A 24853-nucleotide genomic window follows, 5' to 3' on the forward strand; every position below is an offset into this window, starting at 1 on the left:
AATAACCTTCACCCCCCCCCCCCCCCCACCCCGTACCCTTGCTTGTCTACCTCTGCCTTAAAAATATTCAAAGATTCTGCTTCCTCCACCTTTTGAAGAAGAGAGTCCAGGTATTAGTCTAGTAAACCTTCTCTGAACTGCTTCCAATGCATTTACATTCTTCCTTAAATAAGGAGACCAGTACTGTACACAGTATTCCAGATGTGGTCTCCCCAATGCCCTGTATAACTGAAGCATAACCTCCCTACTTTTGTATTCGATTCCCCTCGCAATAAACAATAACATTCTATTAGCTTTCCTAATTACTCGCTGTACCTGCATACTAACCTTTTGCGATTCATGCACTAGGACACCCAGATCCCTCTGCATCTCAGAGCTCTGCAATCTCTCACCATTTAGATCATATGCTTCTTTTTTATTCTTCCTGCCAAAATGGACAATTTCACATTTTCCCACATAATACTCCATTTGCCCGATCTTTCCCCACTCATTTAACCTATCTATAACCCATTGTTGCCTCTTTATGTCCTCGTCATATCTTACTCTCCTACCTATCTTTGTGTCATCGACAAATTTAGCAACCATACCTTTGGTCCCTTCATCCAAGTCATTTATATCAATTGTAAAATTTTGAGGCCCCTGTGGCACACCAATCATTACATCTTGCCAACCAGAAAATGACCCATTTATGCCTACTCTCTGTTTCCTGTTAGCTCGCCAATCCTCTATCCATGCCAGAATGTTACCCCCTACACCATGAGCTTTTATTTTCTGCAATAACCTTTGATGTGGCACCTTATCAAATGTCTTCTGGAAATTCAAGTTCAGTACATCCACCGCTTCCCCTTTATCCACAGCACATGGTACTTCTTCAAATAAATCCAATAAATTGGTTAAATATGATTTCCCTTTGTTGACTCTGCCTGATTACTTTGAATTTTTCTAAGTGCCCTGCTATAATGTCTTTAATAATAGCTTCTAACATTTTCTCTATGACAGATGTTAAGCTAACTGGCCTGTAGTTTCCTGCTTTCTGTTTCCCTCCCTTCTTGAATAAAGGAGTTACATTGGCTATTTTCCAATCAAATGGAACCTTTCCTGAATCTAGGGAATTTTGGAAAATTAAAACTAATGCATCAACCATCTCACTAGCTACTTCTTTTAAGACCAAGGATGAAGTCCATCAGGACCCGGGAACTTGTCAGCCCGCAGCTCTAACAATTTGCTGAATACCACTTCCCTGGTGACTGTAATTTTCTTGAGTTCCTCCTTCCCTTCCATTTCCTGATTTACAGCTATCCCACAGAGATCCCACAGATATTGCCAGAAGATCTCTGGAATGAGCCTGAGGCGTAGAAATTCATCCACGGTGACCTTCAGTGCCACAGGCATTGGGTGGCCACCTCTTCCCATAGGCTCAGCACTTCCTCCATCATGGAACACAGCTCTCTTACTACGTCCCTGGAGAGGTGCAGTCTTTGGTGTCACTGTTGCTCCAACGTTTGCAAGAAGCTGATCCTCTAGCAGTAAGCCCTCCCTGGTGGGTCGTCTGTGTGCAAGTGACTGGTTGCATGCCTCTCTGTGCCCCCTCTGAGTCTGAAGCTCCTGGTAGCCCTCAGGTTGCTGCTAGCCTGCTGCCTTTAGCTGCATCTCTCTCCCTCTCTGATGCTTCTCCTCACTGGAGGTCTCAAAGCCTGAGTGAATGAGGCCCATGGCAAATAGCTGCACTCAGTTTCCAGGTCCTCTCACACCACCCACTCCCCCCCACCCCCATGTTCTATTCACACAACTGCCATTTCCAAGATGGCACTCGAGGTATGCCCCCGCTGTGCTGGTATGTTTGTCCCTGCTCCTGACTTCCAATTCCCACATTGTTCCACCCTCCCTGCCAAGCCTCGCTACCATTCCCAATAGCTGCCGTCTGGAGCCAGCACTGCACTCCTGCTAATCCACCGCCTCCTTATACTTGGCGAGGCTCACGTTGTTCCCATACACAAGTTTGTTCAAATTCAAAATCCCTGGTAAAATTGCAGTTAATTGCCTGTTGAACAGATTTAATTACCTTCCTGGTGCATTTCAGTGCCAGGTCCTCCCACCATGCCAGCGGCCCTTCAGAATGTCTGGTTGCGACATAAAGACATCGGTCTTCCCTCCCGATGCCTTTTATCGCAACATTACAACTTCTCCCGCCTTCCAGCCCAATGCCATGATGCTGTTAAAATCCAGCCCATATTCTGTTCCTTTACATATTGGTTTATTGGTTTACAGTTGGCCTCATGTCCACCTTCTAAACGATGAAAGAAGTGCACATGGGGATCAATACAAGGTTACAGTTTCCAATACCCACAATGAAGATTTCATTGTTACATCCCCTTGTCACTCCTTGGTGGGGGGGGAGGGGGGAAGCAGGGGGGATCAGGGAGCAGGATCTCAACAAAGTATGTTAGGGTGGGAAGAGAAACTGTTGCTGGAGATGTGGCTATGTTGAGGTATGTTGGAGTGTATCCAGGTTACGGCAGTTCACAAACATCTCTCCCTTTGAACTTCACTTCACCTCTCCCTCCCTCCCTTGCATCTCACTCCACCCCTCCCTCACCCCTCGCACCTCACTTCACCCCTCCCTTCACCCCTCGCTTCTCACTCCACCCCTCCCTCCATCGCATCTTACTCCACCTCTCCCTCCTTCCCATTTCACATTTAACATTGTGAAGTATTTATTTCCAATCCTGCCATCCCTCACACTACAGACAGTTATATTTCTGATCATATTTCAATATTTGTATTTTATTTTATTCTGCTCTCAGAATGGAAGCCAGGAGTTGATGTCTACATCCACTCTGCACGCTGGGCCCATTGACCCTACATATTGGTATGGAGCACTGAAGAAGTGTGAACATGATGTCTTGCCCTGTCTGAAGGTACTATACCACTTCAGTTTTAAAAGGCACAGGATAGCTCCGTGGGGCGGGTGTATTCTCCATTATTTATATTAGAATCAACAGATTCCCACGGAAAATATTCCCCTCACCTTTTAGATTGCTCTGTAGGAATCACTGATAGGAAGACTGTCAGGGTGGCTCACAAATGTGGCCTTGACTTTAGACAGAATTGTTAATCAGTAGCTTCTGGGCCCCAGTAGACATGCTACCAGTGAGGTGTGAGGTATGTCCACCATGTGCCATTGGCTGACTGAAAGAACAACTGTGGAACGCCCTCCAGCTTCTACCACCACTGGCCACCAGGGGCCACCTGGGAGCAGTTTGGGAGGCCCCTTAGATTCTCATTCCAAGAGTGAGAACTTCTGACTCAAAGCCACATATTTGCACTCCACACCACATCCTACAGAGTGGTATTATCACCGTCAGACGAGCAATAGTGTGTGACCTAGCAGAGTTGAGAATCGGTGCATGTAACTAAAACAAAGATTTTTTTAAAAAGAAATAGTTAATAGAGGCAAATAGTTTGCATTTTTCGGGTTATGTGCACTGAACATATTTTTAGAACAAGCAGACTCCCATGTCCAGTAGGTCAGATAATCATTGTTTATAAAAACAAAATTGTATACAGCCTTTCACACCCTCAGATGTTCGCAAAGCATTTTCAACCAATGAAGTGTAGTCGCTCTTGTAATGTAGGAGCCAATGCCTGCACAGCAAGATCCCAAAACAAAAAAAAAGACTTGCATTTATGTAGGGCTTTTCATGACAACTGGACGTCTCAAAGCACTTTACTGCCAATGAAGTATTTTTGAAGTGTAGTCACTGTTGTAATGTAGGAAACACAGCAGCAAATTTGCATGCATCAAGATCTCGCAAACAACAATGCGATAATGACCAGATAATCTTGTTTTTGTGATGTTGATCGAGGGATTAATATTGGCCAGGACATGGGAGGATAATGAGATAAATGACCAGATATTCTTTTGTTTAGGTGTTAGTTGAGGACAAACTATTGGCCAGGGCACCAGGGAGGACAACTATACTTTTGTTCAAATACTGTCATCAACTCCCTCAACTCGTTACTATAGATATCACATATTGTTACAGATGCAGAAAGCCAGTCTTTGACCTGGAGCCTGATATTTATGAGCAGCTACAATTCTCTAGATTCTCACAGGGACTAATTAAACAAGTGGCCTTAAAGGGATAGTCCAGGTTAGCAACTAAACATCAGACTGTACTCCAGATCCCAGACTACCACGCATACTGCAATAGGCTACCTGGTAGTGTTTAAAGATGTGCAAACTGGATTACTAGTGCTAGCTACCAAATTCCTGTCTGTCACCTCAGCAGCGCTGATGGTTCCGAATGAATTCACTCCACTGTTGTCCATTCTGAACTAGACAAACTGCTTCAGTCATCTGTAATCCTTTCTGTAACAAGTCTCTCTTGAGATTATCTATCTAGCTCTTCCTTGGTCTCCCTTAACCTCTTGCACCATGTACCTCTGTGTGTGGGGCCGTGAAAAGTATTCTAGCCGCTTCTATTCTCTAGACCTGTCCGAACCATGGCAGTCATCTTTCTTGAACCTTCTGTGTAACAGTTGTTTCTTTCCCAGGCTGTTCTGAGTATATCATTCAGGATTTTTTGCATCCTGGATACTGCCAGTATTCTTCTCAACTAACTTATCTCTGCTCTTAGTATTAATTTGATAGAGTAACTCAATGGAAATAGTTTTTCAGTTAAAGCAATATACCATTAGCACTATAATATACAGATTGTCACAGAGAAGTTCAGCTGGTCAACAGCCAACACTTTACCTGCAAGCCTCCGTTAAACACATTGCATCTTTTTTTGTTTAGAACCACCTCATCATCCTGGGTTTGCTGGCATTTGAAGTGACTGTTTATCGCCACCAACAGTATTATAGGCTCCACAATGCGCTCAAGACGCCTTTAAAAGGAACCCTACTTGACAACATCACTCGGCTGCATTTGGACGACGGACTGTTGAACTGTATCAAATACTTCACAAACTACTTCTTCTACAAGTTTGGATTGGAGGTACAGTTGTCCAGTACAAGAGTTCCTCAGGATTCCATTCCTCTTCATTTGGCAAGTTAGAGAACTTAGATTAACATTTGTCAGCATAAGATATCGATTACTCTGACACAAAGTTAAGAAAAAAAATATAAGGTAGTATGATAGTTTTGTTATTGGACTAATAATCCAGACAATGTGATTTCAAATTTCATCACGGTAGTTTAAGAAATTACATTTTGTTTTAAAAAAAAATGTTAAAATAAACAAGTGATCTCAGTAAAAGTGACCATGAAGCTGTCAGATTGTTGTAAAAACCCAGCTGGTTCACTAATGGCCTTTTAGAGAGGGAATCCTGCCATCCTTACCTAGTCAGGCCTACATGTGACTCCAGTCCTACACCAATGTGTTTGTTTCTTAACTGCACTCTGAAGTAGTCTAGATGACCACTCAGTTGTATCAAGACTCTACCAGTGGTTATAAAAGGCGGCACACCATTACCTTCTCCTGGCAATTAGGGATGGGCAATAAATGGCAGCCTTGCCAGCAATGCCCACATCATGAGAGTGAATAAAGCAATGTTGTTATCATCTCCTGTGGGCGAGTTGCAAAATCTGGTAGCTTGTGACAGATGTAGTGTAGAGACGGGTGTGGGGGAATCTTCAAAATCCATGCAAACCATCAGTGAGAGGCTGTGAGGAATTCTCCTCAGTGATCCCACTCACTCACTCAGCATTACAGCAGAGAACGAGGGAAAATTCGGGCAATGAGGCTGACCATCACCTCACTATCCTGACTGGGATTTCCCTCCCCCTCTATTACCGGAATGCTGCTGGTACTGCTTCCCTGCCCACCGCCTGCAAATGGCAGTGGGGAGGGGATTGGGGGCTGGACACCAGGAATTTCCCTCTTGTATGCCCCACTTTCTGGACCTTCTGGAAATAAAGAAATTAAATTTATATAGCGCCTTTTCGACCTCAGGAAATTCCAAAGCGGTTCACAGCCAATGAAGTATTTTGGGTACGGTCACTGTTGTAATGTAGGGAACGCAGCATCCAATTTATGTATGGCAAAGTTCCACAAACAACAGTGACCAAATAATCTGTTTTAATGATGTTGGTTCAGTGATAAATATTGGCCAGGACACCAGGGGATATTTCCCTGACTCAGGCAAGAGTGTTACTACTAAGCTAAGGTTGTAATTGGCCCCAGGAAGTGACGATAAGTGCTCTGAATTCCCAATGTAATGACAACGTCTTGGAGGTGGTGGCATAATGGTATTGTCACTGGACTAGTAACCCAGAGACCCAGGGTATTGTTCTGGGGACATGGGTTCAAATCCCACCACAGCAGAAGGTGGAATTTGAATTCAATTAATAAATCTGGAATTAAAAAGCTAGTCTAATGATAGCCATGAAACCATTGTCGATTGTTGTAAAAACCCATCTGATTCCATTTAGGGAAAGAAATCTGCTGTCCTTGCCTGGTCTGGCCTACATGCAATGTGGTTGACTCTTACATGCCCTCTGAAATGGCCTAGCAAGCAACTCAGTTGTATCTAACCGCTAGCACTGTGGGTGTACCTACCCCACATGGACTGCAGCGGTTCAAGAAGGCAGCTCACCACCACCTCCTCAAGGGCAATTAGGGATGGGCAATAAATGCTGGCCCAGCCAGCGATGCCCACATCCCATGAATGAAAAACAAAGTAGCTTCCTCTCCGCCCATTGTGCATACAGAATTAACCTCCATCCAGATAAATGAGATGCCGTACCGAGGGCCAGATTTTTAAAGCCCACTGGGGGCGGGAGTGGGTGCGCGCACAATTTAAAGATCGCATTCTCGGAGGTTGGCACTGGCTCGCGCCGCCTCCCGAACATGAAGCCATTTTTAAAGGGGTGCCAGGAGGAATGGCAACCCTGCACACCTCCAATTAATCACCCGATTAGCTCATTGTGGAGCTCAAAAACAGGCTTGCTAGCAGCAGTTCACAATTTTCAAAGGAAGGGAATGGGGAAAACACTATGATTGGAACGTGGCAGGGTATACAAGTTGTGAACAATGTGGAGGGCTATGGGAAGGGCTGAATAAAATAATGCAGAGACACAAAATAAAGCTCAGCTGCTCCAAAAGTGCCACAGAGTCGCCATTGCTGGAGCTGCAAGACTTCCTTTTCTCAGTGGTGTATGGTAGGAATTTAGAGAGGGGCATGAGGCCACTGGCATCACTTGGGCAGCTGGGGTTGGCAGGGGAAGGCCTGATGAATGCACAAAGACCAGCTGAGGGAGTTCAGATGAGAACAGCCTACTCTGACAATGGACAGAGCAGCCTGAGCCTTAGCAGATGTAACCGCCTGGACAGAAGGAGGCCAGAGGAGCACAGTTGGGGGGCTGCAAGGGGAAGAAGGCGCGACGCAAGACATCCTGTCTACTGCCAAAGAGTCAGATACCTGCAAATGACAGCACCAGTGCCGTAGGAGACTGCGCCTATCCAGGCAGATGGTCTTGAACCAGTGTGCTCTGATCTACAATGACCTGAGGCCTCGCAGTCCCTTACCTGCAGCTGTCAAGTTTACTGATGCCCTGAATTTCTAAGCCACCAGGTCATTCAGGGAGCAGCTGTGGACCTAGGTGGCATCTCGCAGTTGGCAGCTCATCACATCATCAGGCAGATTATGGATGCTATATTCAGTAGGGCGGGGCATACATCCACTTTGACACAGATGGGTTTCGCTTCCAACACTGGATTCCTTCAGGTGCAGGGCATCATCGATTGCACCCATTTGGCCATAAAGGTACATAGCGACCGGCCAGTGAGATCTATCAACAGGAAGGGCTACCATTCCCTCAACGTCCAACTGATCTGTGACCATAACAAATGTTTCCTCCATGTGTGCACTCACTTTCCTGGCAGCTGCCATGACTCCTTCATCTTCTGCCTGTTCAGGCTGCCTCGGTACTTCACTCCATCCCCCTTGGATGGATCCAAGGGGACAAGGGATATCCCTTGAAGACGTGATGACTTACCCCTCTATGGGAGCCCCAGACAGAGGCACAGAGGTGATTAAACCAATACCACCTGCTCAGCAGGCCAACCAATGAGGAGGCCATCGGGCTTCTGAAGAAGCGATTCTGGACTGGTTGGGTAACGCCCTCCAATACCCTCCTGTAAGGGTCTCTGCCATTGTGGTGGCCTGCTGCACTCTCCATAACATTGCTCTCCAGAAAGTTGTGGATATTGAGGACAGTGAGGCTCTGGAAGGAGACAGCTCATCATGGGAGGAGCAGGAGGTAAGAGAGGAGGAGGGAGAGGGGGGCGGAGGGGGAAAACACTGAAACGAGAGGTGCTCCTGCTACACAATGAGGAGGCCTTCTCCTGCCACCCTACAGGAAGAGGACCTCCCTTGTCTCCCTCATGACCTCCAGCATGAGATCCAGGTCAGCATCAATGAAGCGAGGGTCTGCCCTGCCCCTAGTGCTGGGCTTCCAGCCCCCCTGTGACATCTCACTTCCCTCTGATGTTATGGAAGGCAGATCTCTCCCTCAGGACAACCAGCAGCCTCAGTGATGGCTGCCATGGGGTGTCTAAATGAGTCCCAGAATTCATCTGACCCGCCTCCATTCCCACCCCTACTTGCCCGAAATGAACAGGAAACCCATCTCCATAGCAATTAAAGACTTACCCATTTGAAAATCTCAATCTGAATCAGTTTCCTTTAAGAGGTGGGTTTCTGACCCAAAACCAGACCGGGCTCCTGTTTCCCACTTCATAATGAAAGTCCAGCCCCAGAACTTTGTAAAGAGACAATATCGACATTTACTGTGGCAAATTTCTTCAATGTGTTGAACTGCTTCCTATTCACATGCAAACTTTTTTGTTGGTATAATGGAAAGACAAAAAGCAGAGTTTGCGAGAGTTTACTGACTGTTGAATGACATTTCCTTGGTTGCTGAACAGATGTAGATGTTTGTTCATTTAGTGCACACATAAAATACATTTAACTGCACTGCGTGAGTGTGTGTAAGGTGCTTCATACTACAGAATCACAGAATTGTTACAGCACAGAAGGAGACCATTCGGCCTGTCGTGTCTGTGCTGGCTCTCCGAAAAAGCAATTTACCTAGTGCCACTGCTCGGCCTTCTCCTTGTAGCCAAGCACATTCTTCCTTTTCAGAAAACAATCTAATTCCCTTTTGAATGCCTCAATTGAACCTGCCTCCATCACACTCTCAGGCAGTGCATTCCAGATCCTAACCACCCTACAGGAAGAGGACCTCCCTTGTCTCCCTCATGACCTCCAGCATGAGATCCAGGTCAGCATCAATGAAGCGAGGGTCTGCCCTGCCCCTAGTGCTGGGCTTCCAGCCCCCCTGTGACATCTCACTTCCCTCTGATGTTATGGAATGTGATGTGATGGCCATGATAAAGTTTGTCCTCATGTTGCCATTGCTTCTTTTGCCAATTCCCTTAAATCTGTGCCCTTTGGTTCTTGATCCCTCCACCAACGGGAAACAGTTTTTTCCCTATCTTCCCTGTCTAGACCCCTCAGGATCAAATCTTCTTTCAATCTTCTTCAAAGAAAACAGTCCCAACTTCTCCAATCTATCCACTGAATTTCCTCATCCCTGGACCCATTTTCATGAATCTTTTCTGCACTTTCTCCATTGCCTTCTCATCTTTCCTAAAGTGTGGCACCGAGAACTGGATACAATACTCCAGTTGAGGCCAAATCTCTGTTTTATACAATTTTAACATAACTCCCGAATTCCAGAATGACTGCATGACGCTGAAACAGTGTCACCTTGGTCATTCCTGTGACTAATCAGCAATTTTTAGTGGACCACACTGTTCCATGGGTTAGATTGTACATGTGTTATGGTGTATGCTGGGCTCATATTATGGGATAGATTAGGCAGTGCTATGGACAGGAATTACTGGGCAGTTGCAGCGGGAGCGATGGGGAGCATTGTACATATTGGCTGCTACCGTAGCATGCACGCAAAGCAACATAAGGTCAATAGGCTGGAAATTATGGGGAATGTGTTGGGTGGATAGTTTGGGGAATGTGGTGAGCTGGATAGCATGGGGAATGTGGTGAGTTGGATAGTATAGGGAATGTGGCGAGCTGGATAGTATGGGGAATGTGGTGAGTTGGATAATATGGGGAATGTGGTGAGCTGGATAATATGGGGAATGTGGCGAGCTGGATAGTATGGGGAATGTGGTGAGCTGGATAATATGGGGAATGTGTTGAGTTGGATAGTATGGGGAATGTGTTGAGTTGGATAATATGGGGAATGTGTTGAGTTGGATAGTATGGGGAATGTGTTGAGTTGGATAATATGGGGACTGTGTTGAGTTGGATAATATGGGGACTGTGTTGAGTTGGATAATATGGGGAATGTGTGGAGTTGGATAATATAGGGATTGTGGTGAGTTGGATAATATGGGGAATGTGTTGAGTTGGATAATATGGGGACTGTGTTGAGTTGGATAATATGGGGAATGTGTTGAGTTGGATAATATGGGGATTGTGGTGAGTTGGATAATATGGGGAATGTGTTGAGTTGGATAATATGGGGAATGTGGTGAGTTGGATAATATGGGGACTGTGTTGAGCTGGAAAATATGGGGACTGTGTTGAGTTGGAAAATATGGGGAATGTGTTGAGTTGGATAATATGGGGAATGTGTTGAGTTGGATAACATGGGGAATGTGTTGAGTTGGAAAATATGGGGATTGTGTTGAGTTGGAAAATATGGGGATTGTGTTGAGTTGGAAAATATGGGGAATGTGTTGAGTTGGATAACATGGGGAATGTGTTGTGTTGGAAAATATGGGGATTGTGGTGAGCTGGATAATATGGGGAATGTGTTGAGTTGGATAATATGGGGAATGTGGTGAGTTGGATAATATGGGGACTGTGTTGAGCTGGAAAATATGGGGACTGTGTTGAGTTGGAAAATATGGGGAATGTGTTGAGTTGGATAATATGGGGAATGTGTTGAGTTGGATAATATGGGGATTGTGGTGAGCTGGATAATATGGGGAATGTGTTGAGTTTGGATAATATGGGGATTGTGGTGAGTTGGATAATATGGGGAATGTGTTGAGTTGGATAATATAGGGAATGTGGTGAGCTGGATAATATGGGGAATGTGTTGAGTTGGATAGTATGGGGAATGTGTTGAGTTGGATAGTATGGGGAATGTGTTGAGTTGGATAATATAGGGAATGTGGTGAGCTGGATAATATGGGGAATGTGGTGAGTTGGATAATATGGGGAATGTGTTGAGTTGGATAATACAGGGAATGTGGTGAGCGGGATAATATGGGGAATGTGGTGAGTTCGATAGGATGGGGAATGTGGTGAGCTGGATAACATGGGGAATGTGTTGCGTTGGATAATATGGGGAATGTGTTGAGTTGGATAATATAGTGAATGTGGTGAGCTGGATACTATGGGGAATGTGTTGAGTTGGATAATATGGGGACGGTGTTGAGTTGGATAATATGGGGACTGTGTTGAGTTGGATAATATGGGGAATGTGTTGAGTTGGATAATTTGGGGAATGTGTTGAGTTGGATAATATAGGGATTGTGGTGAGTTGGATAATATGTGGAATGTGTTGAGTTGGATAATATGGGGAATGTGTTGAGTTGGATAATATGGGGAATGTGGTGAGTTGGATAATATGGGGACTGTGTTGAGCTGGAAAATATGGGGACTGTGTTGAGTTGGATAATATGGGGAATGTGTTGACTTGGATAATATGGGGACGGTGTTGAGTTGGATAATATGGGGAATGGGTTGAGTTGGATAATATGGTGAATGTGTTGAATTGGATAATATGGGGAATGTGTTGAGTTGGATAATATGGGGAATGTGTTGAGTTGGATAATATGGGGAATGTGTTGAGTTGGATAATATGGGGAATGTGGTGAGTTGGATAATATGTGGAATGTGTTGAGTTGGATAATATGGGGAATGTGTTGAGTTGGATAATATGGGGAATGTGTTGAGTTGGATAATATGGGGAATGAGGTGAGTTGGATAATATGGGGACTGTGTTGAGCTGGAAAATATGGGGACTGTGTTGAGTTGGATAATATGGGGAATGTGTTGAGTTGGATAATATGGGGACGGTGTTGAGTTGGATAATATGGGGACTGTGTTGAGTTGGATAATATGGGGAATGTGTTGAGTTGGATAATATGGGGAATGTGGTGAGTTGGATAATATGGGGACTGTGTTGAGCTGGAAAATATGGGGAATGTGTTGAGTTGGATAGCATGGGGAATGTGTTGTGTTGGAAAATATGGGGATTGTGGTGAGCTGGATAATATGGGGAATGTGTTGAGTTGGATAATATGGGCAATGTGGTGACTTGGATAATATGGGGACTGTGTTGAGCTGGAAAATATGGGGACTGTGTTGAGCTGGAAAATATGGGGAATGTGTTGAGTGGGATAATATGGGGAATGTGTTGAGTTGGATAATATGGGGAATGTGTTGAGTTGGATAATATGGGGATTGTGGTGAGCTGGATAATATGGGGAATGTGTTGAGTTGGATAATATGGGGATTGTGGTGAGTTGGATAATATGGGGAATGTGTTGAGTTGGATAATATAGGGAATGTGGTGAGCTGGATAATATAGGGAATGTGGTGAGCTGGATAATATGGGGAATGTGTTGAGTTGGATAGTACGGTGCTTGTGTTGAGTTGGATAATATAGGGAATGTGGTGAGCTGGATAATATGGGGAATGTGGTGAGTTGGATAATATGGGGAATGTGTTGAGTTGGATAATACAGGGAATGTGGTGAGCGGGATAATATGGGGAATGTGGTGAGTTCGATAGGATGGGTAATGTGGTGAGCTGGATAACATGGGGAATGTGTTGCGTTGGATAATATGGGGAATGTGTTGAGTTGGATAATATAGGGAATGTGGTGAGCTGGATAATATGGGGAATGTGTTGAGTTGGATAATATGGGGACGGTGTTGAGTTGGATAATATGGGGACTGTGTTGAGTTGGATAATATGGGGAATGTGTTGAGTTGGATAATTTGGGGAATGTGTTGAGTTGGATAATATAGGGATTGTGGTGAGTTGGATAATATGTGGAATGTGTTGAGTTGGATAATATGGGGAATGTGTTGAGTTGGATAATATGGGAAATGTGTTGAGTAGGATAATATGGGGAATGTGGTGAGTTGGATAATATGGGGACTGCGTTGAGCTGGAAAATATGGGGACTGTGTTGAGTTGGATAATATGGGGAATGTGTTGAGTTGGATAATTTGGGGACGGTGTTGAGTTGGATAATATGGGGAATGTGTTGAGTTGGATAATATGGGGAATGTGGTGAGTTGGATAATATGGGGAATGTGTTGAGTAGGATAATATGGGGACTGTGTTGAGCTGGAAAATATGGGGACTGTGTTGAGTTGGATAATATGGGGAATGTGATGAGTTGGATAATTTGGGGACGGTGTTGAGTTGGATAATATGGGGAATGTGTTGAGTTGGATAATATGGTGAATGTGTTGAATTGGATAATATGGGGAATGTGTTGAGTTGGATAATATGGGGAATGTGGTGAGTTGGATAATATGGGGAATGTGTTGAGTAGGATAATATGGGGAATGTGGTGAGTTGAATAATATGGGGACTGTGTTGAGTTGGATAATATGGGGAATGTGGTGAGTTGGATAATATGGGGAATGTGTTGAGTTGGATAATATGGGGAATGTGGTGAGTTGGATAATATGGGGAATGTGGTGAGTTGGATAATATGGGGAATGTGTTGAGTAGGATAATATGGGGAATGTGTTGAGTTGGATAATATGGGGAATGTGTTGAGTTGGATAACATGGGGAATGTGTTGTGTTGGAAAATATGGGGATTGTGTTGAGTTGGAAAATATGGGGATTGTGTTGAGTTGGAAAATATGGGGAATGTGTTGAGTTGGATAACATGGGGAATGTGTTGTGTTGGAAAATATGGGGATTGTGGTGAGCTGGATAATATGGGGAATGTGTTGAGTTGGATAATATGGGGAATGTGGTGAGTTGGATAATATGGGGACTGTGTTGAGCTGGAAAATATGGGGACTGTGTTGAGTTGGAAAATATGGGGAATGTGTTGAGTTGGATAATATGGGGAATGTGTTGAGTTGGATAATATGGGGATTGTGGTGAGCTGGATAATATGGGGAATGTGTTGAGTTTGGATAATATGGGGATTGTGGTGAGTTGGATAATATGGGGAATGTGTTGAGTTGGATAATATAGGGAATGTGGTGAGCTGGATAATATGGGGAATGTGTTGAGTTGGATAGTATGGGGAATGTGTTGAGTTGGATAGTATGGGGAATGTGTTGAGTTGGATAATATAGGGAATGTGGTGAGCTGGATAATATGGGGAATGTGGTGAGTTGGATAATATGGGGAATGTGTTGAGTTGGATAATACAGGGAATGTGGTGAGCGGGATAATATGGGGAATGTGGTGAGTTCGATAGGATGGGGAATGTGGTGAGCTGGATAACATGGGGAATGTGTTGCGTTGGATAATATGGGGAATGTGTTGAGTTGGATAATATAGTGAATGTGGTGAGCTGGATACTATGGGGAATGTGTTGAGTTGGATAATATGGGGACGGTGTTGAGTTGGATAATATGGGGACTGTGTTGAGTTGGATAATATGGGGAATGTGTTGAGTTGGATAATTTGGGGAATGTGTTGAGTTGGATAATATAGGGATTGTGGTGAGTTGGATAATATGTGGAATGTGTTGAGTTGGATAATATGGGGAATGTGTTGAGTTGGATAATATGGGGAATGTGGTGAGTTGGATAATATGGGGACTGTGTTGAGCTGGAAAATATGGGGACTGTGTTGAGTTGGATAATATGGGGAATGTGTTGACTTGGATAATATGGGGACGGTGTTGAGTTGGATAATATGGGGAATGGGTTGAGTTGGATAATATGGTGAATGTGTTGAATTGGATAATATGGGGAATGTGTTGAGTTGGATAATATGGGGAATGTGTTGAGTTGGATAATATGGGGAATGTGTTGAGTTGGATAATATGGGGAATGTGGTGAGTTGGATAATATGTGGAATGTGTTGAGTTGGATAATATGGGGAATGTGTTGAGTTGGATAATATGGGGAATGTGTTGAGTTGGATAATATGGGGAATGAGGTGAGTTGGATAATATGGGGACTGTGTTGAGCTGGAAAATATGGGGACTGTGTTGAGTTGGATAATATGGGGAATGTGTTGAGTTGGATAATATGGGGACGGTGTTGAGTTGGATAATATGGGGACTGTGTTGAGTTGGATAATATGGGGAATGTGTTGAGTTGGATAATATGGGGAATGTGGTGAGTTGGATAATATGGGGACTGTGTTGAGCTGGAAAATATGGGGAATGTGTTGAGTTGGATAGCATGGGGAATGTGTTGTGTTGGAAAATATGGGGATTGTGGTGAGCTGGATAATATGGGGAATGTGTTGAGTTGGATAATATGGGCAATGTGGTGACTTGGATAATATGGGGACTGTGTTGAGCTGGAAAATATGGGGACTGTGTTGAGCTGGAAAATATGGGGAATGTGTTGAGTGGGATAATATGGGGAATGTGTTGAGTTGGATAATATGGGGAATGTGTTGAGTTGGATAATATGGGGATTGTGGTGAGCTGGATAATATGGGGAATGTGTTGAGTTGGATAATATGGGGATTGTGGTGAGTTGGATAATATGGGGAATGTGTTGAGTTGGATAATATAGGGAATGTGGTGAGCTGGATAATATAGGGAATGTGGTGAGCTGGATAATATGGGGAATGTGTTGAGTTGGATAGTACGGGGCTTGTGTTGAGTTGGATAATATAGGGAATGTGGTGAGCTGGATAATATGGGGAATGTGGTGAGTTGGATAATATGGGGAATGTGTTGAGTTGGATAATACAGGGAATGTGGTGAGCGGGATAATATGGGGAATGTGGTGAGTTCGATAGGATGGGTAATGTGGTGAGCTGGATAACATGGGGAATGTGTTGCGTTGGATAATATGGGGAATGTGTTGAGTTGGATAATATAGGGAATGTGGTGAGCTGGATAATATGGGGAATGTGTTGAGTTGGATAATATGGGGACGGTGTTGAGTTGGATAATATGGGGACTGTGTTGAGTTGGATAATATGGGGAATGTGTTGAGTTGGATAATTTGGGGAATGTGTTGAGTTGGATAATATAGGGATTGTGGTGAGTTGGATAATATGTGGAATGTGTTGAGTTGGATAATATGGGGAATGTGTTGAGTTGGATAATATGGGAAATGTGTTGAGTAGGATAATATGGGGAATGTGGTGAGTTGGATAATATGGGGACTGCGTTGAGCTGGAAAATATGGGGACTGTGTTGAGTTGGATAATATGGGGAATGTGTTGAGTTGGATAATTTGGGGACGGTGTTGAGTTGGATAATATGGGGAATGTGTTGAGTTGGATAATATGGGGAATGTGGTGAGTTGGATAATATGGGGAATGTGTTGAGTAGGATAATATGGGGACTGTGTTGAGCTGGAAAATATGGGGACTGTGTTGAGTTGGATAATATGGGGAATGTGATGAGTTGGATAATTTGGGGACGGTGTTGAGTTGGATAATATGGGGAATGTGTTGAGTTGGATAATATGGTGAATGTGTTGAATTGGATAATATGGGGAATGTGTTGAGTTGGATAATATGGGGAATGTGGTGAGTTGGATAATATGGGGAATGTGTTGAGTAGGATAATATGGGGAATGTGGTGAGTTGAATAATATGGGGACTGTGTTGAGTTGGATAATATGGGGAATGTGGTGAGTTGGATAATATGGGGAATGTGTTGAGTTGGATAATATGGGGAATGTGGTGAGTTGGATAATATGGGGAATGTGGTGAGTTGGATAATATGGGGAATGTGTTGAGTAGGATAATATGGGGAATGTGGTGAGTTGGATAATATGGGAACTGTGGTGAGTTGGATAATATGGGGAATGTGTTGAGTTGGATAATATGGGGAATGTGGTGAGCTGGATAATATGGGGATTGTGGTGAGCTGGATAATATGGGGATTGTGGTGAGCTGGATAATATGGGGAATGTGTTGAGTTAGATAATATGGGGAATTTGTTGAGTTGGATAATATGGGGAATGTGTTGAGTTGGATAATATGGGGAATGTGTTGAGTTGGATAATATGGGGAATGTGGTGAGTTGGATAATATGGGGACTGTGTTGAGTTGGATAATATTGGGACTGTGTTGAGTTGGATAATATGGGGACTGTGTTGAGTTGGATAATGTGGGGAATGTGGTGAGCTGGATAATATGGGGATTGTGGTGAGTTCGATAGTATGGGGAATGTGTTGAGTTGGATAATATGGGAATGTGTTGAGTAGGATAATATGGGGAATGTGGTGAGTTGGATAATATGGGGACTGTGTTGAGATGGATAATATGGGGACTGTGTTGAGTTGGATAATATGGGGACTGTGTTGAGTTGGATAATATGGGGAATGTGGTGAGCTGGATAATATGGGGATTGTGGTGAGTTCGATAGTATGGGGAATGTGTTGAGTTGGATAATATGGGGAATGTGTTGAGTAGGATAATATGGGGAATGTGGTGAGCTGGAATATATGGGGACTGTGTTGACTTGGATAATATGGGGAATGTGGTGAGCTGGATAATATGGGGATTGTGGTGAGCTGGATAATATGGGGATTGTGGTGAGCTGGATAATTTGGGGAATGTGTTGAGTTAGATAATATGGGGAATGTGTTGAGTTGGATAATATGGGGAATGTGTTGAGTTGGATAATATGGGGAATGTGCTGAGTTGGATAATATGGGGAATGTGTTAAGTTGGATAATATGGGGAATGTAGTGAGTTGGATAATATGGGGAATGTGTTGAGTTGGATAATATGGGGAATGTGTTGAGATGGAAAATATGGGGAATGAGGTGAGTTGGATAATATGGGGACTGTGCTGAGTTTGATAATATGGGGAATGTGTTGAGATGGATAATATGGGGAATGTGGTGAGTTGGATAATATGGGGAATGTGGTGAGTTGGATAATATGGGGAATGTGTTGATTTGGATAATATGGGGAATGTGGTGAGTTGGATAATATGGGGACTGTGCTGAGTTGGATAATATGGGGAATGTGTTGAGATGGATAATATGGGGAATGTGGTGAGTTGGATAATATGGGGAATGTGTTGAGTTGGATAATATGGGGACTGTGCTGAGTTGGATAATATGGGGAATGTGTTGAGTTGGATTATATAGGGAATGTGGTGAGCTGGATAATATGGGGAATGTGGTGAGTTGGATAATATGGGGAATGTGTTGAGTTAGATAATATAGGGAATGTGGTGAGCTGGAATATATGGGGAATGTGGTGAGCTGGAATATATGGGGAATGTGGTGAGTTGGATAATATGGGGAATGTAGTGAGTTGGATAATATGGGGAATGTGTTGAGTTGGATAATATGGGGAATGTGTTGAGATGGAAAATATGGGGAATGAGGTGAGTTGGATAATATGGGGACTGTGCTGAGTTTGATAATATGGGGAATGTGTTGAGATGGATAATATGGGGAATGTGGTGAGTTGGATAATATGGGGAATGTGGTGAGTTGGATAATATGGGGAATGTGTTGATTTGGATAATATGGGGAATGTGGTGAGTTGGATAATATGGGGACTGTGCTGAGTTGGATAATATGGGGAATGTGTTGAGATGGATAATATGGGGAATGTGGTGAGTTGGATAATATGGGGAATGTGTTGAGTTGGATAATATGGGGACTGTGCTGAGTTGGATAATATGGGGAATGTGTTGAGTTGGATTATATAGGGAATGTGGTGAGCTGGATAATATGGGGAATGTGGTGAGTTGGATAATATGGGGAATGTGTTGAGTTAGATAATATAGGGAATGTGGTGAGCTGGAATATATGGGGAATGTGGTGAGCTGGAATATATGGGGAATGTGGTGAGTTGGATAGGATGGGGAATGTGGTGAGGTGGATAATATGGGGAATGTGTTGAGTTGGATAATATGGGGACTGTGTTGAATTGGATAATATGGGGACTGTGTTGAGTTGGATAATATGGGGACCGTGTTGAGTTGGATAATATGGGAATGTGTTGAGTTGGATAATATAGGGAATGTGGTGAGCTGGATAATATGGGGAATGTGTTGAGTGGCGGACTGGCCAAGAGAGTGTGGGAAAATGGCGCACTGACACGGAACACAAAAGTCCGAGTGTATCAGGCCTGTGTCCTCAGTACCTTGCTCTACGGCAGCGAGGCCTGGACAACGTATGCCAGCCAAGAGCGACGTCTCAATTCATTCCATCTTCGCTGCCTTCGGAGAATACTTGGCATCAGGTGGCAGGACTATATCTCCAACACAGAAGTCCTTGAAGCGGCCAACACCCCCAGCTTATACACACTACTGAGTCAGCGGCGCTTGAGATGGCTTGGCCATGTGAGCCGCATGGAAGATGGCAGGATCCCCAAAGACACATTGTACAGCGAGCTCGCCACTGGTATCAGACCCACCGGTCGTCCATGTCTCCGTTATAAAGACGTCTGCAAACGCGACATGAAATCGTGTGACATTGATCACAAGTCGTGGGAGTCAGTTGCCAGCATTCGCCAGAGCTGGCGGGCAGCCATAAAGACAGGGCTAAATTGTGGCGAGTCGAAGAGACTTAGTAGTTGGCAGGAAAAAAGACAGAGGCGCAAGGGGAGAGCCAACTGTGCAACAGCCCCAACAAACAAATTTCTCTGCAGCACCTGTGGAAGAGCCTGTCACTCCAGAATTGGCCTTTATAGCCACTCCAGGCGCTGCTTCACAAACCACTGACCACCTCCAGGCGCGTATCCATTGTCTCTCGAGATAAGGAGGCCCAAAAGAAGAAGGATAATATGGGGGCTGTGTTGAGTTGGATAATATGGGGAATGTGGTGAGTTGGATAATATGGGGAATGTGCTGAGTTGGATAATATGGGGAATGTGCTGAGTTGGATAATATGGGGAATGTGTTGAGTTGGATAATATGGGGAATGTGGTGAGTTGGATAATATGGGGAATGTGTTGAGTTGGATAATATGGGGAATGTGTTGAGATGGATAATATGGGGAATGTGGTGAGTTGGATAATATGGGGACTGTGCTGAGTTGGATAATATGGGGAATGTGTTGAGATGGATAATATGGGGAATGTGGTGAGTTGGATGATATGGGGAATGTGGTGAGTTGGATAATATGGGGAATGTGTTGAGTTGGATAATATGGGGAATGTGGTGAGTTGGATAATATGGGGACTGTGCTGAGTTGGATAATATGGGGAATGTGTTGAGATGGATAATATGGGGAATGTGGTGAGTTGGATAATATGGGGAATGTGTTGAGTTGGATAATATGGGGACTGTGCTGAGTTGGATAATATGGGGAATGTGTTGAGATGGATAATATAGGGAATGTGGTGAGCTGGATAATAAAGGGAATGTGGTGAGCTGGATAATATGGGGAATGTGGTGAGTTGGATAATATGGGGAATGTGTTGAGTTGGATTATTCGGGAATGTGGTGAGCTGGATAATATGGGGAATGTGTGGAGTTGGATAATATGGGGATTGTGTTGAGTTGGATAATATGGGGATTGTGGTGAGCTGGATAATATGGGGAACGTGTTGAGTTGGATAATATGGGGATTGTGGTGAGTTGGTTAATATGGGGATTGTGGTGAGTTCGATAGTATGGGGAATGTGTTGAGTTGGATAATATGGGGAATGTGTTCAGTAGGATAATATGGGGAATGTGGTGAGTTGGATAATATGGGGGCTGTGTTGAGTTGGATAATATGGGGAATGTGTTGAGTTGGATAATATGGTGAATGTGGTGAGCTGGATAATATGGGGATTGTGGTGAGCTGGATAATATGGGGATTGTGGTGAGCTGGATAATATGGGGATTGTGGTGAGCTGGATAATATGGGGAATGTGTTGAGTTGGATAGTATGGGGACTGTGTTGAGTTGGAAAATATGGGAAATGTGTTGAGTTGGATAATATGGGGAATGTGGTGAGTTGGATAATATGGGGAATGTGTTGAGTTGGATAATATGGGGACTGTGCTGAGTTGGATAATATGGGGAATGTGTTGAGATGGATAATATAGGGAATGTGTTGAGTTGGATACTATGGGGAATGTGTTGAGTTGGATAATATGGGGACTGTGCTGAGTTGGATAATATGGGGACTGTGTTGAGTTGGATAATATGGGGAATGTGTTGAGTTGGATAATTTGGGGAATGTGTTGAGTTGGATAATATAGGGATTGTGGTGAGTTGGATAATATGTGGAATGTGTTGAGTTGGATAATATGGGGAATGTGTTGAGTTGGATAATATGGGGAATGTGTTGAGTTGGATAATATGGGGAATGTGTTGAGTAGGATAATATGGGGAATGTGGTGAGTTGGATAATATGGGGACTGTGTTGAGCTGGAAAATATGGGGACTGTGTTGAGTTGGATAATATGGGGAATGTGTTGAGTTGGATAATTTGGGGACGGTGTTGAGTTGGATAATATGGGGAATGTGTTGAGTTGGATAATATGGTGAATGTGTTGAATTGGATAATATGGGGAATGTGTTGAGTTGGATAATATGGGGAATGTGGTGAGTTGGATAATATGGGGAATGTGTTGTGTAGGATAATATGGGGACTGTGTTGAGCTGGAAAATATGGGGACTGTGTTGAGTTGGATAATATGGAAATGTGTTGAGTTGGATAATTTGGGGACGGTGTTGAGTTGGATAATATGGGGAATGTGTTGAGTTGGATAATATGGTGAATGTGTTGAATTGGATAATATGGGGAATGTGTTGAGTTGGATAATATGGGGAATGTGGTGAGTTGGATAATATGGGGAATGTGTTGAGTAGGATAAAATGGGGAATGTGGTGAGTTGAATAATATGGGGACTGTGTTGAGTTGGATAATATGGGGAATGTGGTGAGTTGGATAATATGGGGAATGTGTTGAGTAGGATAAAATGGGGAATGTGGTGAGTTGAATAATATGGGGACTGTGTTGAGTTGGATAATATGGGGAATGTGGTGAGTTGGATAATATGGGGACTGTGTTGAGTTGGATAATATGGGGAATGTGTTGAGTTGGATAATATGGGGAATGTGGTGAGTTGGATAATATGGGGAATGTGTTGAGTAGGATAATATGGGGAATGTGGTGAGTTGGATAATATGGGAACTGTGGTGAGTTGGATAATATGGGGAATGTGTTGAGTTGGATAATATGGGGAATGTGGTGAGCTGGATAATATGGGGAATGTGTTGAGTTAGATAATATGGGGAATGTGTTGAGTTAGATAATATGGGGAATGTGGTGAGCTGGATAATATGGGGATTGTGGTGAGCTGGATAATATGGGGATTGTGGTGAGCTGGATAATATGGGGAATGTGTTGAGTTGGATAATATGGGGAATGTGGTGAGTTGGATAATATGGGGACTGTGTTGAGTTGGATAATATGGGGACTGTGTTGAGTTGGATAATATGGGGAATGTGGTGAGCTGGATAATATGGGGATTGTGGTGAGTTCGATAGTATGGGGAATGTGTTGAGTTGGATAATATGGGGAATGTGTTGAGTAGGATAATATGGGGAATGTGGTGAGTTGGATAATATGGGGACTGTGTTGACTTGGATAATATGGGGAATGTGGTGAGCTGGATAATATGGGGATTGTGGTGAGCTGGATAATATGGGGATTGTGGTGAGCTGGATAATTTGGGGAATGTGTTGAGTTAGATAATATGGGGAATGTGTTGAGTTGGATAATATGGGGAATGTGGTGAGTTGGATAATATGGGGAATGTGCTGAGTTGGATAATATGGGGAATGTGTTGAGTTGGATAATATGGGGAATGTAGTGAGTTGGATAATATGGGGAATGTGTTGAGTTGGATAATATGGGGAATGTGTTGAGATGGATAATATGGGGAATGTGGTGAGTTGGATAATATGGGGACTGTGCTGAGTTGGATAATATGGGGACTGTGCTGAGTTGGATAATATGGGGAATGTGTTGAGATGGATAATATGGGGAATGTGGTGAGTTGGATAATATGGGGAATGTGGTGAGTTGGATAATATGGGGAATGTGTTGATTTGGATAATATGGGGAATGTGGTGAGTTGGATAATATGGGGACTGTGCTGAGTTGGATAATATGGGGAATGTGTTGAGATGGATAATATGGGGAATGTGGTGAGTTGGATAATATGGGGAATGTGTTGAGTTGGATAATATGGGGACTGTGCTGAGTTGGATAATATGGGGAATGTGTTGAGTTGGATTATATAGGGAATGTGGTGAGCTGGATAATATGGGGAATGTGGTGAGTTGGATAATATGGGGAATGTGTTGAGTTGGATAATATAGGGAATGTGGTGAGCTGGAATATATGGGGAATGTGGTGAGCTGGAATATATGGGGAATGTGGTGAGTTGGATAGGATGGGGAATGTGGTGAGGTGGATAATATGGGGAATGTGTTGAGTTGGATAATATGGGGACTGTGTTGAATTGGATAATATGGGGACTGTGTTGAGTTGGATAATATGGGGACCGTGTTGAGTTGGATAATATGGGAATGTGTTGAGTTGGATAATATAGGGAATGTGGTGAGCTGGATAATATGGGGAATGTGTTGAGTGGCGGACTGGCCAAGAGAGTGTGGGAAAATGGCGCACTGACACGGAACACAAAAGTCCGAGTGTATCAGGCCTGTGTCCTCAGTACCTTGCTCTACGGCAGCGAGGCCTGGACAACGTATGCCAGCCAAGAGCGACGTCTCAATTCATTCCATCTTCGCTGCCTTCGGAGAATACTTGGCATCAGGTGGCAGGACTATATCTCCAACACAGAAGTCCTTGAAGCGGCCAACACCCCCAGCTTATACACACTACTGAGTCAGCGGCGCTTGAGATGGCTTGGCCATGTGAGCCGCATGGAAGATGGCAGGATCCCCAAAGACACATTGTACAGCGAGCTCGCCACTGGTATCAGACCCACCGGCCGTCCATGTCTCCGTTATAAAGACGTCTGCAAACGCGACATGAAATCGTGTGACATTGATCACAAGTCGTGGGAGTCAGTTGCCAGCATTCGCCAGAGCTGGCGGGCAGCCATAAAGACAGGGCTAAATTGTGGCGAGTCGAAGAGACTTAGTAGTTGGCAGGAAAAAAGACAGAGGCGCAAGGGGAGAGCCAACTGTGCAACAGCCCCAACAAACAAATTTCTCTGCAGCACCTGTGGAAGAGCCTGTCACTCCAGAATTGGCCTTTATAGCCACTCCAGGCGCTGCTTCACAAACCACTGACCACCTCCAGGTGCGTATCCATTGTCTCTCGAGATAAGGAGGCCCAAAAGAAGAAGGATAATATGGGGGCTGTGTTGAGTTGGATAATATGGGGAATGTGTTGAGTTGGATAATATGGGGAATGTGGTGAGCTGGATAATATGGGGATTGGGGTGAGCTGGATAATATGGGGATTGTGGTGAGCTGGATAATATGGGGAATGTGTTGAGTTAGATAATATGGGGAATGTGTTGAGTTGGATAATATGGGGAATGTGTTGAGTTGGATAATATGGGGAATGTGGTGAGTTGGATAATATGGGGACTGTGTTGAGTTGGATAATATGGGGACTGTGTTGAGTTGGATAATATGGGGACTGTGTTGAGTTGGATAATATGGGGACTGTGTTGAGT

General features: G+C 43.9%; 1 protein-coding gene across 1 annotated transcript in view; it reads left to right on the forward strand.

Annotated features, from left to right (window-relative positions):
• LOC137378249 (piezo-type mechanosensitive ion channel component 2-like) overlaps positions 1-24853 on the forward strand; it is a 220801-nt gene that overhangs the window by 79751 nt on the left and 116197 nt on the right. Inside the window, exons 22-23 of the mRNA XM_068048474.1 lie at positions 2805-2918; positions 4802-5002. Of these exons, the coding sequence (XP_067904575.1) occupies positions 2805-2918; positions 4802-5002 (315 nt within the window). The remainder of the gene's footprint in view (positions 1-2804; positions 2919-4801; positions 5003-24853) is intronic.

The sequence above is a fragment of the Heterodontus francisci genome, chromosome 16 (genome assembly GCF_036365525.1).
Source record: "Heterodontus francisci isolate sHetFra1 chromosome 16, sHetFra1.hap1, whole genome shotgun sequence".
Classification (NCBI taxonomy): Eukaryota; Metazoa; Chordata; class Chondrichthyes; order Heterodontiformes; family Heterodontidae; genus Heterodontus; species Heterodontus francisci.